This window comes from Symphodus melops (assembly GCF_947650265.1).
Source record: "Symphodus melops genome assembly, chromosome: 8".
Taxonomy (NCBI): domain Eukaryota; kingdom Metazoa; phylum Chordata; class Actinopteri; order Labriformes; family Labridae; genus Symphodus; species Symphodus melops.
In genome coordinates, this window is record NC_136698.1 from 473,844 (window position 1) to 492,993 (window position 19,150).

Below are 19,150 nucleotides of genomic sequence, written 5' to 3' on the forward strand. Positions count from 1 at the left end.
CCCTGGCAGGGAGAGAGAGATGGAGGAGGAGGCTGCATCAGTCAGTCAGTGATTCTGACAGATTCAAGCTGACAGCTTCTCAGAGTGACTCTGAAGCTCCACTGGTCACCAGTTTGAGTCTTTAATGGGAGTAATGGGCCCGAGAGAAGATGAAGTGAAGAAGTGTCTTTGTGCTCAGACCTCTCAGACTCTCGTCCTTAAACTGGAGCCGACTTCTAGAGTTAAAATGTTGATGCTGAGCTGCAGAGTTTGAGTCACTTTAAACTGTGGTTTCAAAGTGCATCAGACTGTCAGCGTCCAGCAGAGGGCGCTGTAGAGCGTGGAAGTAAGAGGTTAGGAAGGTTTGACAACATGAGGCGAGGACGACTGGACTGGTCGTGACGAGGTGAAAGGTCAAAAGGTTAAAAGTGAAACTTCAACATGTTGAGAATGAAAAGAGAAGCTGAGCCAACAACAGTCCAAATATGTAATATTAATATTAAAGATGGCGGCCCAGCCGTCCCGCTCAGTAACCCAATTCAAATAAAAAAACTTTATTTGTCCCAGAAGGCCAATTCAACACAGAGCAGCTCCACGACCGGAGGGGGGTCTCGTAACAGGACAGTCTGAAGAGGTGGCGTGCAGACAGTCTGTAGAGGTGGCGTGCAGACAGTCTGTAGAGGTGGCGTGCAGACAGTCTGTAGAGGTGGCGTGCAGACAGTCTGTAGAGGTGGCGTGCAGACAGTCTGTAGAGGTGGCGTGCAGACAGTCTGTAGAGGTGGCGTGCAGACGGTCTATAGAGACGGTAGAGATGGCGTGCAGACAGTCTGTAGAGGTGGCGTGCAGACAGTCTGTAGAGGTGGCGTGCAGACAGTCTGTAGAGGTGGCGTGCAGACAGTCTGTAGAGGTGGCGTGCAGACAGTCTGTAGAGGTGGCGTGCAGACAGTCTGTAGAGGTGATCAGTTCTCAGGCAAATAGTAAATTCAGTGTGCAAACAGGAAGTAGAACCAGCAGAGGAGACGGATCTAAAGAATTTAATATAAAGAACTTTTTGAATGGGATCGTTTTGTTGTCTCCTCTCTGTGGACTGTTAGCGCTCCTACGTTAGCGTTCCTACGTTAGCGTTCCTACGTTAGCGCTATGCGTTAGCGCTCCTGAGGCAGATCAGCTCAGTGTGGACATAAAGGGACAGGAAGTGGAGCTAATATAATGATGGAGGAATATTTCTGTGTGAGGCTCTAAAAATAAAGATGTCCTCCTATCAAAGATTAAAGGGGGGGGGGGGGCTTTGGAAGCAGCTCCGGCTCTTGGTGGGTCGGTGCCATCGAGCTGAACGGGTGCCACGAGGCTGGCAGCGAACCGCCGCTCTGATTCTCCTGCCAACACGGCGCCGGTGGAGTGGCTTGTGGACGGCTTTTATCTCTCACTTTAAGAAGGAGGCTCTGCGGAAACCCTCGACTTGGGGGGGTCGTACCTGATGATGACTGAACTCCTGCAGCCGTGTTTCAAAGGAGAGCAGCTTATTCTCACTTTCCCCGCCAACAGATCTGTTAAGAAACGCCGGCCGCCAACACACGGCGCCACCTCGACGGATTCAACACCCAGAGAATCCTTCAGCACAACAACATTCTTCTTCTTCTTCTTCTTCTGGTGATTTTTTCCTGCCTCTGCTCGTCAGCACAGACTGTTCCAGGATTTAATTATGGGTCAGTGAGGAAGGGAAATTAATTTCAGGCAGTGGAGGAGTCACAGCGTCAGGCTGACAGGGGCCCCAGGGCCGGAGGGGCGGGCACGGGGCCAAACGCCATGGCAGAGTCTAAAGTCGCCATGCAAAGGGTAGCAGTCAGAAGTGATCAGAGAGCGCCGGACAGTCAGCTGGAAGTCAGTCAGAACTGCAGCGAGGTTTCTGGCGTCGGAGCGTCGGAATAAACGCAAAGCGAGTGTGACAGACACGCCTCAACTTCAGAACAACTTTCTGTGCCCGCCCTCTCGCCGCCCGGGTCAGCACCAGGAAACGCTCTGTTTTTAAATCTGTCTTTGCTCACCTTCAAGCGTCCAGCAGACCGCAGTGTTTACACGGAAACATCAAACCTGTGTTACACGCATGTTTGTTCTGACATTAAAAGAGCCTGATTGTGTCCCATGTAGCGAGGCTGTGGTCCTCGCGCGGGCGGCCCGGGTTCGTGTCCAGCCTGTGGCTCCATTCCCGCATGTCTCTCCCCGCTCTCTCCCTGATCTCCGCATCTATCCACCTTCCTCTCTCTATCATAATAAAGGCCAAAAATAAAATCTAAAAAAAGGCCTGATGTGTTTAAATCTGTCTTCACTTCGTCTGTACACCGAGCTGCACATCGTGTCGAATACAACGTGTGCTGCTGATCTTGATCTCAAAGGGTTAATTAATTCAAGTTGAAAGAATAGCGAGCCTGAGTTTGAGACGCCGGTCTCCCCGTTGAAACATGAACACATAACGCTGCAAATTTCACACATTTTCTTTGGAGAAACAAACTTTTGGTGTTTGAAGTTTGAAGTGTGAAATCTGTTCTGAAAACAGTGAAAAGGCTTCAGAGTGAAGAACGAGATGTGATCAGAGCGAGCTGCCAACATGTGTTTAAACATTCAGACACGACACAGCGTGCAGCGAGAAGAGACGCATGAAGACAGCAGTCCACTTCTTCTCCTTCAGGACACACGGACACACGTCGGATTCAAACCCAGGCCGCCCGTGTTCGAGGACTTGAGCCTCTGGACCTCCTTACTCACTCTTTACCCGAGGTGAAGAAGTCTGTTCTTTCTTTCTGTTACTGCTGCTGCTTCCATTAAGGTGTGTGTGTGTGTGTGTGTGTGTGTGTGTGTGTGTGTGAGTGTGTGTGTGTGTGTGTGTGTGTGTGTGTGTGTGTGTGTGTCTCAGGAGGGGTGAAGAGGTCAGCTCAGAGGGGGTTTGACCCTGGTGTGTGTTTGAAGCGGGGAGTTAACGAGAGCAACAGACTGTGGAGACGTTACAAGAAAACAAACGAGTCCTCGTCTTCATCACACAACTTCTCAGAGGAAATCGTGTTTTTACTCCAACGCAATTTAACGATCTCAAGAAACCAAAGAAATGTTCCCATGGAAGAGGCGGGGCTTATCTTGCTGTCAGAAATCTGGCCAATTTACACACAGATCATGCACGCTACAATCAGTTAGCACCTACGTTATACTGCATCAAACGGCATGCACACAGCTCCACTTATATAATCACAGAGAACTACAAGTTCACAGGAAGAACTACAAGACCACAGAGAACTACAAGATCACAGAGAACTACAAGAGAACTACAAGATCACAGAGAACTACAAGATCACAGGAAGAACTACAAGATCACAGAAGAACTACAAGATCACAGGAAGAACTACAAGATCACAGAGAACTACAAGATCACAGAGAACTACAAGAGAACTACAAGATCACAGAGAACTACAAGATCACAGGAAGAACTACAAGATCACAGAAGAACTACAAGATCACAGGAAGAACTACAAGATCACAGGAAGAACTACAAGATCACAGGATTCTGTGTTTTATTTTGAAAATAACTGGACCCTGTGTTGCCTCGTTAGATTTCAGGTGCTCGCAGCCTTCAGTTCATGCATTCAGCGTGCTCCGTTGAGAACACACTCAAAGTGTATTTGAAGCAGCGCCGTGGAAACAGGAGCACTGGCTAGCTGTAGTGTTTGGCGCTAACAGCGCAGCGTGCGCGGATAAAGTGGATATTAGCCGTTAGGTATTCATGTGCTAAATATTTGGTTTTTCCCAAATTTCTCCAGGTAGCAAAATCAGGTTTCTCAAAAAGTCGAGGTAAGGGTTTATCCCGGGTACTTAAAAAACTGGATCAAAGCTGTGATACTCGAGTCCATGTGACCACACGCAGTCTTTGAGGAAAGTGGTCACATGACCGATCGCCAAACCTTCACGCTCGTACAGTCGGTGAAAGATAAGAGTTAACGGTTGTTTTTCTGCATCACACAGAGACACATGAAGACTCAGTAAGACCCAGAGAGGCGGGGGGCTGTAAAAATAAAAGTCCTGGAAACCTCTCAGCACATTTCCTGTCTGCTCTCTCGCCCTCTCTCTCTCTCTCTCTCTCTCTTTGGCCTCAGGACAGACTTGGAGGAAACTCTCTCGCCCTTTGTTTCCTTTATCTCACAGTTTACCCCCTCTCTTCTCTCCGTGTTGCTGGATGCCAGACGTCTCAGGGTGACGGCGAGCTGTGGAATAACGGGGGAGGCGGCAAACAGTGAGTGTGAAGTGGTGTGTGTGTGTGTGTGTGTGTGTGTGTGTGTGTTTGACAACATTCCTCTTCCTCTGAGCGTGTGCAGAAGGTGAAGAAGACGAACAGGGACGCTCCAAAAACTGGAGGTAGGTGCCAGCCACCGCTTCACACACACACACACACACACACACACACACACACACACACACACACACACACACACACCTCCTGACACGCTGAAAAGAAACAAACCTTCCTTTTCATTCTCTCAGTCTTCACTCTTTTGGCCTCTTTCTGAAGTGAAACACTCACACAGTCGTAAACACACACACACACACACACACACACACACACACACACACACACACACACTGATGGAAGTGTCCCTTCAGTTTTACGACTGAGGATGTGATTCGAGCGGCAGGAGGTTTCTCTGCAGAGCTGCTACCTGCTGCAGACAGACTGATCACTGTTTAGTCAGCTCACTTTAAGGACGGCTTCAACACTGAGGGCAAAACTTAAAGTGCAGAACGAGAAGCTCGCAGTGGAGTCGGTTCTCAAGCCAAAGGGTCAAAGTTTAACTTGGCGTCGTGGTTAATGCCGTTAAAACTTAAACGGATGTGCGGTTCATTCCAAAGGAAACTTCCAGATGCAAACAGCTGGAGGATTAGCTTTAGTGTTCATCAGTGTTCACACTGTGAGCAATGCTTCACTTGAATGATAAACATGCCGACTGAAGAGCTGTCGTGTTTCTTCCTGGCCTTTATGTAAAGTTACAACAATATGAACATTTAAAATAATCAGTGTGTTTTTAATTCCTGTGACTTCATCTTGGGTTCTTGTTTTTGTTTAAAGTAAGAATGTGCGATGTTTTGATCCAGTAGATGGCGCTCTTTGAGCTTCAGCATGAAACCAAAACAATCTGCTGTTAGGCCACGCCTCCTCCATACTGAATCCTCCGCCCTCCTCCAGAGACACGCCTCCAACCCCAGCTGCCTGTTGTCTGCATTGTAGTGTTAGCATGCTAGTGTTAGCGCTCTTTAGTTAGCTAGTAGCTTTAATCACCTGTGTCCTGCATTGACGTGTTAGCATGCTAGTGTTAGCGCTCTTTAGCTAGCTGCTAGCTTCATGTAAACTGACACAGAATCATCCTAATAATCAGTGAGTATGTTCTTCTTCTTCTTGACTCAAACAGCTTTTATACACAAGGGGAGGAGCCATGTAAACACAGCTCTGACAACAACACAGCCAGCAGGACTCCAGCTTCTCCCTCACTGCAGACAGTCAGGACTCACAGAGACTGTGCACTGATTTTCAAACTGTACACTCAGGTTGCTAGTGCAAATCCCTGCGCACAGACTGAAACCTTTGTTAAACAGCTTTTTACTCTTTTTTTAACTCCACAAAACCAAGAGAGAGAAGAATCCTTTATCCAATCAGAGACGTCACTGTGACACTAAACAAGGTCGATATCAGACAAACGTCTCCTACAGGAACATAAACCATCGTTTCACACTCAGGTAGCTCGTGGACCTGTGATGGTCATGACATCATGGCGAATAATCAAAACCACTATTGAGAAAATGAGCGTGGTTTTTTACTTCAGGAACAACAAAGTTAAGTTGTACTTCAGTTCTTGGTTCTGTCAGGGGCTGAAAGGTTCATCTGTGTTGGAGGTTTGTTGTATTTGTTCTTCTTCTTTGGTCCAACAGTGAGAAACCTGGTATGTTTGGAAGAAAAAGGTTTGAAATGTGGGCACAGTTAGCAGCAGACTGTCAGCATCAGTGTTCAAAGACGTGCGTGGGTCTGACTGTGGTCGGGTCTGAACTTAATTATCGTGTTTCATTCAGAACCGAGGCGGCTCTCCTCAGAGCTGCACTCGATGTTTCCCATTCAGCAGCTCTGAGTCACTTCCAGAGAGCTCAGCAGCTGCTGGATCATTTAACACACGTCCTGCTTCAGCCTGCTGTTTGGATCATTCCTGCAGGAACAAGGACAACACATCCGTCCACAGGCAGAGCAGGTAAGAAGAGGGAATACACATCTGAAGGAGAGACGGGGAGGGAGGGGAAGTCAGAGGACTCGGGGGGGACGAGGGAATCTAAATGAAAAATGTTGTTCTGCAGAAACTTTTCCCATCGACGTCGTGTTGAAACAAAAGAAGAACTTCTGTTTGTCATGAAAAACTAAACTAAAGGCAGGGTTGGTAAAAACTAGCATGATTTTTAAAAGTAGTATTCCCTCAGTGCTCCATCTGCAGCTCCTCCCCTTTGTGCTCCCTCTTAAGCCACGCCCCCTCACTTACATCATCTCTTGATTGTGTAGATACGACGTCATCTCATGTCTCATAGGGAGGCTGTGATTGGTTAATCAGAAAGCAGGGAGGCTGTGATTGGTTCATCAGAAAGCAGGGAGGCTGTGATTGGTTCATCAGAGAGCAGGGAGACAGGGAGGCTGTGATTGGTTCATCAGAGAGCAGGGAGACAGGGAGGCCTGTGATTGGTTCATCAGAGAGCAGGGAGACAGGGAGGCCTGTGATTGGTTCATCAGATTGGTACCTCGTGGCAGACATTGGTTGAAGTTTTTACAGACTTACAAACTGATACAGATGATGGATTTACTTTGTTCCTTTTTCAGAGAACCTGAGTTATTAATGTCAGTCAGGACCTAAAGATAATTTTAACAAAAAAAAATACACATACACACACACACACACACACACACACACATAACACCTACAGCACAGCTATGCTAACGAATAGTTAGCCTCATTGGTGCTTGTAGCTAACACGGAGTATTTGAAACAACGTTAACATAAACATGTCTTTTAAGTTTAAGGAGTGGAAGCAGCTTTGACTTGTTTTTATTTCAGATCTGTGTTAAAAAAGTTCATTAATGCAGTAAATGAAAGTTCTGTTCAGAGTTACGCTCGGGATAAGCTAACCTGATTCTACGCCGCCCCTCGGGTGAAATGAGAGAAGAAGAGTTTGACCTTTTTGTTGAGATGAAGCAGAAGATAATTTTGCACGATATTTAAATGATCTGCTGAGGTCGGAGGTCATGCATGAATGAGGACGGTGGCGCCTGTGGGACGACACTAGCTGGGCGTCAGGGAGGCCAGAGAGCATCTGGGACAAGGCCGCCAATCACTGAGCTGCAGCCACTCCTAAACTCACCTGCTGCGCTCTCATTGGCTGGAGGAAACGCACCAGCTCCGCCCACAAACATCCCGAGTCAACCAGAACAAATCAGAGCAGTAAAGTCCAGTCAGAGGACAGAGTCTCTGCAGAACACATGTACGGAGGCCCAGAAGGGACAAATGGAGCAGCCTCACTTTAGTTCAAGCCTTTAATAGATTACTTAACAAAACAAATTCCCCTCCCTGAATTTTTCCCGCTCGCCCATCGTCAGTCCGGTGATGAGCGAGTGTGAGAATGTAGGAGGTCATATTCAGTGACGTTTATATCTTGAGACACACGGAGCAGAAGGACTCGGTCAGGTTCTGTTCTTGCTGGTGAAACTCATTCACAGGCATAAAAAACTCCGGCCTCGATTGCACAACAAGGATTTCAGGATTGTGTGTGAAAAGTGAAAAACAGAATGAGGGAGCTGCAGGTGCAGATCCTGATTTAAAGACCTGATCCGCGTGATGTCACAGAGCTGTGTGTGTTGTTCTGCTGCAGCAGAGCGTCACACACATCCAGCTCAGACCTCGAGCTAACGAACCGCCGCTCGTCTGGCTCGATGGGAAGTGACACGCCGGCTCCTTTTGGTGCCTTGCTTTGATCCTAACCCCCCCTCCACCCCCCCTGTCATTTCCAGCACCTCTGCGGGGTCACGCAGATTAACCCCTTGTTTCCTGCAGTGGGCTTTGGCTTGAAGTGAAATGGAGGGTGAAAGCGATTTCCGGCTGGGAGTGTGGAGCAGTGGGGGCAGAGGCCGGGCTGGCCAGCTGCATGCTGGGAAGTTTTTTTTTGGGAGGATTTAGAGGAGTTTTGTTCAGTTTTAAGGATCTGAGCTGGACAGCTGAAGAAAGTTTGGAGCTCGTTTGGGAAGTAAGTATTTGAATGTCTTCAGATTCAGAGCTGAAGGGAGAAGTGTCAGGTTTAATTCAAACCTTCAGACATCTTTTTGAATTAGGTTTTATAGAAGACGACATTAGAGGACCAATCAGAGAGCTGCTCTCTTCCTGTGTGATCATGAAGGAAACCTGCTGTGTTGAAGCTTCTCTGACAACAATGCAGCAGCCAGTATGTCCTCCTTCTAACTTTAGATTCTGCTCCTGAATGCTCTGGATCTGATTGGACCAGAGAAGGTAGGCGGGGCTTTGAAGGCCGTTTTGGACGCCCCTGGGTTTGTCAGATATGAGAGCAGTTATCAGGTGAACAGGTGTTGCAGCGATGGAAGCGGGCAGTGGAACTGCTTCAGATAGAAGTGATTGTACCCGAGCTAAAAAGCCTCTGCATGTTTCTAATAAGCTCCACGTCCCACGTGGACTCATGGGCGAGAGAGAAACACTTTGCATGGAAGTTTGTTGCAAAACCTTAAGAACCACGATTAGAAGTGTTGCATTCTGGGTATGAAACATTCTCTTCTCTTGCCTGCAGGTTGTTTGAACATCAGACAGAAACAGAGCGTGTGGGTCACTGCAGACTGAATGGAAAACATCACGTCTCTCTTCTCCACCTGAAGCTTTGCAACCACACGGCGGATCCAAGATGGCTGCCGTCAGCATGTTGCTGCTTCTGCTGGCGGCGGCGACGTCCATCTGCAGAGGGAGCCTGGTGGCGTTGAACTCCGGCGTGGAGGTGTCCAGAGGCGGCTCGGTGTTCGTCACACAGAAGGAGCTGGAGATCAGCGTGGGTCCGGATGCAGACTGTAAGGTGGAGGTGGTGATGAACGAGCCGGTCACTCAGAGAGCGGGGAGGCTGACCCCACAGGTGAGCTCACACACCTGTGGACTCATCATGTGTGTCCCAGGTTTCTGCCTGCTCTTCATGTTGACTGAATGAGTCGTGTTGTTTGCAGGTGTTTGACTGCAGCTTCCTGGAGGACGAGGTGAAATACGTCCACAGTGGAAGTCCTCTGCTGAGCGAGGACACCGTGATGCTGAGAGTCTACAGGTCGGTTAGCAGCTTCAGCTAAGTGTTGTTAGCATTAGAGCGTGTGCAAAAGAGCAGGAAGCAGGAAGATGAGTTTCTTTAGCTCCAATTCTGATTGGCTGATAAGATTTTTTTAAACTGTGATAATTAAAAAAATTATCTATTAAGAATTATCTGTTTGGTGTCATACTCCAGTGAGGCGGATATCAAGGTGTGTCTGTGTGCAGGTTCACGGCCTCGGACACGCAGGTGGAGAGCGTGCTCCTGCAGGTCCGGGTGCTGGACTCTGGGTCCGGGGTGGTGGAGTTGGGAAGCGCCCCGCTGGTGGTTCCTCAGTTCTACGGTTTGTCAAACGCCATTGACAGCTCCGTCCTGAAGATCCGGAGCGCCGCCGACTTGATCTGCACCGCCAGACTGATGACGACCGACACCGGCGTCCCGGCGCTGGGTCGGCTGGTGAGAGAGGACGAGTCCACGCAGAGGAAGGGTACGCTCCGTCTGAAGACACCTGAACACTGCGGCGAAGCTTTCTGTCTGTCCTCCACTCACCTGTGTGTGTGTGTGTGTGTGTGTGTGTGTGTGTGTGTGTGTGTGTGTGTGTGTGTGTGTGTGTGTGTGTGTGTGTGTGTCGCTCGCCCTTCAGGCAGAGAGACAGCTGCGATCTGTCCAGGGAACAAACCCTGCCTCCAACACACCAAGGAGGTTCAATTCCTCAAAACCAGCTGCCTGGACTTCCTGAGCTCCGGTCTGAAGTACCAGCACCTGAGCCCTCCGTCACCCGAGATCGACTACATCCCCGTCCGGGTGGAGCTGAGGGAGCACGCCACCCGGGCGCTGCTGCAGGTAAGACCGCCGTTAGCTCAAGTCAAACTTTTAGTTCAGAGAAGAAGGTGCAGGAATGGAAGGAAGATGATTAGCTGCTTCTCTCCATCATATCCGTGATGTCGGATGTGTGGAAGATTTCCAGGCGGGATTCACATCCGAGGCGTCGAGAGGTTTGTTGGCAGTGAAAAGGTGACGCGCCACGTTCGTGCTCGTTTCTCAGCTCCGTGGAAGAGGAGGAGGAAGGTTCGAAGGGTTTATTAAAAAGCATCCCCCAAAATGCTCTTAAATGTCGGAGAGCATGATTTTCCTCCCTTGTTTGCACCTGAGCAGAGAGACCTGTCACATCCGACACGTCTGAGCGTCTCTGAGGGCGTGGCGTGCTCGTGGCGTGCTCGCTCTTCAACACCACAAGTGACAGGAAGACGACGTGTTGACTTCTCTGTGCGATGTGTTAAAACAGACGAACAACTTAAAGTTAGAAAGTTTTTTTATCGAGCACCTTTTAACATGGACGTAGTCATGGGGCTGACTAACCACAGCCTCAGAGGAAGGGGGCGGGGCTTATTGTGTCTAACAAGAACAAGAGGCTTTGGATTCTTTAAGTTGCGAAACAAAACGCGTTTCCTGACTTTCACTTTGCGCAGGCTGAGTCCATATGGTTGCCGGTTCTAATCCACGGCGCGATGCAGAATCAGCCGCCGCACGCCGCCTTCATGGCCTCCTTCATCCTGGAGGTTGATCAGTTCATCCTCACCCCGCTCACCACCGCCGCCCTGGACGCCAAAGACCATGAGACGCCGCAGGAGAAGCTGGCGTTCAACGTGAGCGTCCCTCCCGCAGAGGGTTACATCACCCACCTGGACGACCACACCAAGCCCGTCACGTCCTTCACCTGGCTGGACCTCCACGAGATGAAGGTGGCCTACCAGCCGCCCAACAGCAGCCAATCACAGCGCAGGAATTATGAGGTACAGGGGCTGACGCAAGCTTTGATAATGCATAATCACCTTTCCTGTGAATCATCATCATCATCATTTTAATGTAGGCGGAGTTCCAGGCGATAGACGCGTCCTTCGCGACCAGCCCGCCCATCGTGGTCCACATCTCCATCAGGGTGGCGGAAACGAACGCACCCAGAGTCTCCTGGAACATGGGTACGCACAGACCCAAACACGAGGAACAAACGTCCGGCGTTCTTTAAAATCTATTCTCTGTTTCAGGCTTGGACCTGCTGGAGGGTCAGTCCCGGCCAATCACGTGGGAGGAGCTGCAGATAGTGGACAATGACAACATCAACGCCGTGTTCCTGGTGGCGGTGGACGGACCTCTTCACGGACGCCTCAGTGTCAGGGGTGAGCGTCACTTCCCTTCAGAGTGTGGCAGATTGTGACTGATGTGACTGACTGTTGGTTAAAATGTGACAACGAGACGACTCACCGCCGCCGCACGCCGCAGGCCGCAGGCCGCACGTTAACTGGAGGAAGACTGAGAGGAAGTGAAAAACACATAACGGAGAATGTACGGCTGAAAAAGCAGTTTGGATCAAAGTGTCACAAATGTTGGACAAACGCCGGCAGTTAGCTTGTGCTAGCATGCTAAATTAGCTTTCGTTCACAACAAATGTAACATGCTAATCTCGCTCGCCATGTAGGAACGAGCGGTCCACGCTAACCCAGCAGGGGGCGTGCACTTCCTGTGGCCCAACTTTTCTACTGACTCTGACTTTGCTTTGCGGATCACACAGTGTGGACTGTGGGGGGGCGGGGGGGTTGTAGTCGAGACCGCGGTAACCGAGACCAAGACAGACCCGGAACCAGAGTGTTCAGAGACAAGACCAGTTCCAAGACCAGTACGAGGCCAAGACCTGAAATATCTCTGAAGAATCCTCCCCGTGTGTGCAGGCGGCGTGGCACAAAACTTTTAGAAAGAGGCGTTTTCCTTCAGTGGTGGGCTTCAGTCTGAGACCAGGACCAGGACCAGGACCAGGCCGAGTCTGAGGCGAGTTCAGGGATTCAACCGGATCAATTTCCATCTTTCTTAAACGCTTCATTTTAAGAAAATTCATATTTTTTTCTTTGGGATGTTTTGAAATGTTGAGTCGAGTTTGTAAATGAAAACACGGGAGCTTCACTGCGCTGGTCGTCTGTGCTTTCACTTTACGCTCCTTTAATCCCGTGCTGGTATTCCGGCACGCTGCGCCCTGGGATTTCCCAGAGAACGTCGTCTGGCCTTTTCCGCCCTTTTTCCTCCATGTGTTTCCCGTCCGCCTGGGACCGCCGTGTGGCTGGGGAAGCATATGTCTAGTGGCCCTGCATGTGTTTTCTAATCAGGTGTAAAATGGGGCCGTGGCCACCTCGCCAGGGGCCGTGGCAGCGCCGGGGCTGCCACTGCCGCCTCCCTCTCTCCGTCCACGTCTGTCCCTTCCAGCCCAGCGCGCCGGGACTCGGCCTCTTTGTCTCCGGCGAGGAGCGCGGCGAGCAGATTGGAGGGACTTATGCCATTTCATGCCGTCGTGCACAGGGAGCAGATGCACTGTCCCCAAACAGGTTTTCATGCTACCAGCTCGGAGGGGGGAGGAGGGGGGGCGGAGGGGGGGAGGAGGGGGGGGGGGGGGGGGTCTCGGGAGCCCCGAGGGGTTCAGGCAGGGAGTTAACCTTTCATGGCTGCTTTACATGTAGAAAGACAGCGAGAGGAGGAGGAGGGTTTTCACCGCTGTGACCAGCTGATAGTTAACGTGTGTGATGTCTCCATCAACAACTTTAATCCTGACCTGAAGAAGACCCCGCCCACCCCCCCCCCCCCCCAACTCTCCCCCCCCCACAGGAAGTGACTTTAAAGAGTCCAAAGTCAGTCAAGGTCGTCTCTCTGCTGCGTCCGCCACAGAATCACTGACTTTAAAATAAAACGTCAGCTCAACTTTAGAGCACAAAAATGTCAACGTCACTTCTCCCTCACTGACCAATGAGAGTCAAGCAGAGGCGGGACTTCTGATATCTCTAAAACGGAGGAGGTTCTCCTCTTTGAGATGGAGAGGACGTCTTTCATGTTTCCTTTGTGATGTTGAGACTTTCGTATCCTAGCAACAGCTTTAAGTAAACAAAGGAGACGGCTCCGAGGTCTGGACGAGGTCGACCTGATTCACTGTGAAAACGTCACGACGCCGCTGAAACTGATTTGAGCAGACGTCCAGAGTCGAGGTAAAACGATCCCGACGACGAGGACGGGTGTGTGTGTGTGTGTGTGTGTGTGTGTGTGTGTGTGTGTGTGTGTGAGAACGACCCTGCAGCGTGATGATGCTCCGACCATCTCCGCTCTTCTTCTTGGCTTTTTGACCAGAGGAACAGCAGGGGGGAATTAGGTTGTGGGACGACCTTTCAAATAGGGGTGTAGGTTTAGGTTTAGGTGTGGGGGGGCCAAGGTTCCTCTGCCCCCCCCCCCCCCCAGCTGACTCACTGGGTCAGGTTTTCTCAGGTTCTGGTGAAGTTAAGTCTTTATCATATAAAACCTCTGTGAGTCTGTTCCTCTCATCGACTCTTCTTCCCTACAAAAACTCTCAAACTGTCACACACACACACACACACACACACACACACACACACACACACACACACACACACACACACACACACACACACACACACACAGTTGGACCGTTGTAGAAACTTTTGTCCCACTGGGCAGATTTCCACCTGCACGGTTTTATCGCTCCTGTTTGTGTGCCGCTCGTGTAGAGAGAGAACAAAGCTGACAAAAGTTTGGCTCTGCTCTCTCTCTCTCTCTCTCTGTCACACACACACACACACACACACACACACACACACACACATGTAGCAGGCCTGTAGCGGCTCGAGTGTCTCTGAGGAGAGTGCCGCTGACCCTCCACGCTGCGACTCGGGGGCGACGCGCTGCAGCGTGGGGACAGCCACCGCAGGCTCCGTCCAACGCCTTCAGCCAAATGGATGGCTGCCTGTCCCTCTGCACACACACACACACACACACACACACACACACACACACACACACACACACACACACAGTCCTCCCGTCCCATATCTCCCTTTATGGGCCTGTTGCCCAACGCCACCTTTGGGCCCAATTACCAAGTTGTTTCCATCAGTTGGACCGGTTTCCGGTTTCCCTCGGTAAAGTTGCTAATGAGGTTCGGGCTCGCGACCGCTCGTCTCTCAATCTGTCTGCTGACCTTGCCCTTCTGTCGCTCTGGCAACGCACAGAGAGACAGGAAGCCCCCCCCCCCCCCCCCCATCCTGGCAACCGGGCGGCCACCGGGAAGGACGCCATGTTTTACCCCACTGGTGTTCGCAGCACAAACCCCAGCCAACGCCGCGCGGTGCCTTCAGGCGCTAAGAGAAACTTGTTATTTCCAAGTGACAATGAGTGAAAAAAAAAAAGCGTGCATGTGTCGGAGACGGTAATTGAATCAAAGTGTGAAGCGCTGGCTGGAAACAGAACCGAGTCTTTTGACAACAACACATGTCCGCATCAGAAGGCCGCCACTCGTGTGGCGCGGCGCTGTTAGCGTTAGCATGTTGTAGAGTGTGAGGAAGGGCAGCCAGCAGCAGAGCGCCGACAGATGGACACGACGGCGTTTCATTTATGTAGGACGGAGAAGTTTGTGATGTTGGTCCAGCTCTGCTCGCTCTTCATACGAGGATACATCAGCTGCTCCACGCCATCGACCCCGAGCCGCTTTAACGACGTCATGAATGTTGATTAAAGACGGCGTCCGTGTCTCTGCAGGAGGGAAGGCGTTCATGTTCCGCGTGCGCGACCTGAAGGACGGCGTGGTCGTCTACCATCACTCCGACAGCGACACCACCCGCGACCACATCGTCTTCCGCATCAGCGACGGCCGCCACACCATCCGCCACAAGTTCCCCATCAACATCCTGCCCAAAGACGACTCGCCGCCGTTCCTCATCAACAACGTGGCGGTGGAGGTGCAGGAGGGCGGGGCCGTGCGGCTGGAGGAGTACATGTTGTTGGCGTCCGACCTGGACTCCAGCGACGACTACATCCTCTACCAGGTGGCGCTCAAACCGAGGGCGGGGCAGCTGGTGAGGAAGAGCTCCGCCCACGACACAGGTGAGGATCAGAATAACGACCTTCAGTGGCGTTTGTTTTCATATATTTTAAAGGTTAAAGATGGAATTTCAAAATAAAAGCGTGCAGCTCCAAATAAAAAGATTTCTGAATTAAACGCCAAAAAATAAAACTGTTTTTAATCGATCAGCTTTTTAGTTTGAATTTGATATTTTACTCAGTTTTACAGCTTCCAGTTTTTACGCTTCCTGTTCACTGATGGTCAGATGGTTATGGCGTGCACTTTTCTGCCCGCCAACGTTGGACACGGGACTTTAAGAGGCTGACATTTGACTTGTTCATAATTTATTTTGAATCTAAATCAGAGTCATTTAAAACATATATTAAAAAGCCGCTCGGTCCGATCGGATCGCCTCCCTTTCACGCGGTTCATTGTGTCCGTTCAGGATCTCCCGTGGACGGTTTCCTGCAGAGGGATCTGATCCAGGGTCAGATCTTCTACCAGCACTCAGGAGACGAGACGTTCGAGGACTCCTTCGACTTCACGCTCTCCGACAGCCACCAGCCGCCGAACCTCTCCCAGACATACGTGAGTCCCAGAACCAGAATCTGCTTTAACAAAAGACAAACTCTGACCCCGTCTCACGCTGTCTCATTCCGCCGGCCGCGCGGCGTGTGCAGACGGTGGTCGTCCACGTCTTCCCGGTGAAGGACCAGCTGCCGGTGGAGGTCGGCGGCAGCGTCCGCTCTCTGACGGTGAAGGAGACGGAGGTGGTTTACGTCACTCAGGCTCAGCTGCACTTCACAGACCGAGAGCAGCCGGACACGGACCTGACCTACGTGGTCACGCAGCCCTGCTTCAGCCCAGTGCATTCTGGGTAAGGACAGACGCGGCTCGCACCGCGACGTGTTTAGCAACAATACCTCCAAATCTGTCACCAGTTCACGCGCGCTTTTCTTTGAATCTCCAGGATGATGGACGCCGGGCGTTTGTTCTACACGGACAGCACCAACGCCATGAAGAAGGACCACATGGCGCCCGTCCTGAAGTCCTTCACTCAGGTGAGAAAACAAACCCGGACTATGAAAGCGACAAAACGTGTGCATGTAATATGATAACGTCTGTGGTCACGCCTCTCTCTCTCTCTCTCTCGCTGTCGTCCAGCACGCCGTGAATCACATGAAGGTCGCCTTCATGCCTCCTGTCGAAGACATCGGTCCCGAGCCGCTGTTCGTCCAGTTCGTCTTCTCCGTCAGCGACCATCACGGCGGCACCGTCACCGACCTCGTCTTCAACATCACCGTGACCCCCGTGGATGACCAGGCGCCAGAGGTCAGAGGTCAAACAGACGCCAGCTTCTGAAGGACAAACAGCGTAAACAAAACAGTTCTGACGCCTCTTGTTGGTTCTCAGGCGTTCACCAACCTGCTGCGGGTGGAGGAAGGGGGCGGGGCCTTCGTGACGGAGGAGCACCTCCTGGTTCAGGACCGGGACAGCCGGGAGGAGGCGCTGAAGGTGGAGGTGCAGAAGACGCCACTCCACGGTCGGCTGGAGCTGCAGGGCCGAACGCTACTGCAGGGAGACACGTTCAGCCTGCACGACCTGAGAGGACTCCGACTCAGGTGAGAGCCAACAAGAGGAGGAAAGGGGCGGAGCCTGAGCGTGGTTGAGAGATGGGTAGAGCCCGTCTGTCTTTACATGTCTGATTCTGAAGAAAAAGAAAACAGATTGAAACAGGTGAGTAAACTTTCAGGTACATCCACGACGACTCTGAGACCACGGAGGACGAGGTCGGTCTGAGGGTGACGGACGGACTGAACTCCGCAGACGTCGTGCTGCTGATACAGGTGAGCTTCCTGTCAGCAGCACCAACACCTGCGAGTCTGTACAGTCCTTGATGAACGATCCGATGTCCTCAGGTCCTACCGATGAACGACGAGCCTCCGCAGCTGGGTGGAGGTCTGCGAGGGGAGCTGAGCTGTGAGGAGAGGGGGCGTGTCCAGGTGACGGTGGACTACCTGTCAGCCACAGACCGGGACAGCGAGGACTCCAGGCTGACCTACATGCTGGCTCGCAGTCCGGGCAGAGGGGAGCTGCAGAGAGCCGGACTCAGCGTGGACAAGTTCTCCCAGCAGGACCTGCTGCAGGGACACGTGTACTACGTCCACACAGGTGAGAGAGCATCATGGGAGACTGTGATGAGTTCAGGGAGCGTGGGAAAAAGTTGACTCTTCTAGTGTGAGTGGTACAAAGACCCGCCTGTGTTTGTGTTCAGGAGGAGAGATCGGACCTGATCCTGTCTCTGACACCGTCACCCTCATCATCTCAGACGGGGAGGCGGGAGGGGCGGACAGCTGTTGCCATGGAGACGCCCCGCCCCCTCCCGTACCTCTACACGGCACACTGCCAGTGTACGACCTCAACGTCACCATACTTCCTGTCAACAATCAAGTCCCGACGATCTCTCTGGGTAAGAGATCCGGTTCTGCTCAGCCAGCTCTGCATGTGTGGACACTGTAGCTTCAGTGTTTAGCCAGCTCTGCATGTGGAGGACACTGTAGCTTCAGTATTTAGCCAGCTCTGCATGTGGAGGACACTGTAGCTTCAGTGTTTAGCCAGCTCTGCATGTGGTGGACACTGTAGCTTCAGTGTTTAGCCAGCTCTGCATGTGGTGGACACTGTAGCTTCAGTGTTTAGCCAGCTCTGCATGTGGTGGACACTGTAGCTTCAGTGTTTAGCCAGCTCTGCATGTAGAGACACTGTAGCTTCAGTGTTTAGCCAGCTCTGCATGTGGTGGACACTGTAGCTTCAGTGTTTTGCCAGCTCTGCATGTAGAGACACTGTAGCTTCAGTGTTTAGCCAGCTCTGCATGTGGTGGACACTGTAGCTTCAGTGTTTAGCCAGCTCTGCATGTGGTGGACACTGTAGCTTCAGTGTTTAGCCAGCTCTGCATGGGTCTGTAAAGCTTTCTGCGTTCTAACCTCTCTCCATGTTTCATCTCCAACATTGATCCTAGTTTGAGCAGCTTTCTGCTGCTGGAGCTTATTAGAAACATGCAGAGGCTTTTTAGCTCGGGTACAATCACTTCTATCTGAAGCAGTTCCACTGCCCGCTTCCATCGCTGCAACACCTGTTCACCTGATAACTGCTCTCATATCTGGCAAACCCAGGGGCGTCCAAAACGGCCTTCAAAGCCCCGCCTACCTTCTCTGGTCCAATCAAATCCAGAGCATTCAGGAGCAGAATCTAAAGTTAGAAGGAGGACATACTGGCTGATTGAGGCTTTTTATATTTTTACTTTAAACGGTCTAAAAACATTTTTAGGTTTTGACATTTACAAGGTTTAGATTTTTTAAATCTCTAAATGAGCTTTCACAGAACACAGTCATCGAAACTGTCTCAATCAGAATCCAGTGGGGGACTCTTTGTGTGTGTGTGTGTGTGTGTGTGTGTGTGTGTGTGTGTGTGTGTGTGTGTGTGTGTGTGTGTGTGTGTGTGTGTGTGTGTGTGTGTGCGTGCGTGTGTGTGTGTGTGTGTGTATTAGTTCGTCTTGGTCTTCGCTGCCTACAATCCTCTTAAAGAAGCATGCAGCTCTGACCCGACGACACGCCGTCACCTATCAGTCCTACACACACTCTGCACGGGGAGGGGCGACATCTGGGGGGGGCTTATACATGCGCGCACACAAACACACACACACACACACACACACACACATACACACACACTCTCTCTCTCTCGGGGATAGTTGTAGTTCTCGCTGGAGTCTGAGCCAAAAACAGGGATTGGAGGAGCTCTGTGGTTATCAATGAAGACCAGTGACCACTGGGATTCACACTGGGAGGACTGGGAGATTCTGTGTGTGTCTGTGTGTGTGTGTGTGTGTGTGTGTGTTAGAGAGAAAAAGAGAATTTACATATTTGCACACTG

The 19,150-nt window shown here is 51.2% G+C and overlaps 2 protein-coding genes across 2 annotated transcripts in view; one reads left to right on the top strand and one right to left on the bottom strand.

Moving 5' to 3' along the window:
- Positions 1-2,631: 2,631 nt before the first annotated feature.
- frem1b (Fras1 related extracellular matrix 1b) overlaps positions 2,632-19,150 on the top strand; it is a 33,840-nt gene continuing 17,321 nt past the window's right edge. The window contains exons 1-18 of the mRNA XM_079351149.1: positions 2,632-2,754; positions 4,119-4,377; positions 8,839-9,171; positions 9,260-9,354; positions 9,561-9,820; positions 9,977-10,176; positions 10,803-11,126; positions 11,204-11,312; positions 11,379-11,510; positions 14,917-15,261; positions 15,666-15,808; positions 15,901-16,097; positions 16,191-16,281; positions 16,385-16,552; positions 16,634-16,842; positions 16,974-17,067; positions 17,140-17,392; positions 17,496-17,690. Coding sequence (XP_079207275.1) covers positions 8,950-9,171; positions 9,260-9,354; positions 9,561-9,820; positions 9,977-10,176; positions 10,803-11,126; positions 11,204-11,312; positions 11,379-11,510; positions 14,917-15,261; positions 15,666-15,808; positions 15,901-16,097; positions 16,191-16,281; positions 16,385-16,552; positions 16,634-16,842; positions 16,974-17,067; positions 17,140-17,392; positions 17,496-17,690 — 3,037 coding nt within the window. The 5' untranslated portion in view covers positions 2,632-2,754; positions 4,119-4,377; positions 8,839-8,949. The remainder of the gene's footprint in view (positions 2,755-4,118; positions 4,378-8,838; positions 9,172-9,259; positions 9,355-9,560; positions 9,821-9,976; positions 10,177-10,802; positions 11,127-11,203; positions 11,313-11,378; positions 11,511-14,916; positions 15,262-15,665; positions 15,809-15,900; positions 16,098-16,190; positions 16,282-16,384; positions 16,553-16,633; positions 16,843-16,973; positions 17,068-17,139; positions 17,393-17,495; positions 17,691-19,150) is intronic.
- rab3b (RAB3B, member RAS oncogene family) overlaps positions 5,506-19,150 on the bottom strand; it is a 75,545-nt gene continuing 61,900 nt past the window's right edge. The window contains exon 6 of the mRNA XM_079351216.1: positions 5,506-5,521. The gene's annotated coding sequence lies outside the window, so the exon portion shown is untranslated. The remainder of the gene's footprint in view (positions 5,522-19,150) is intronic.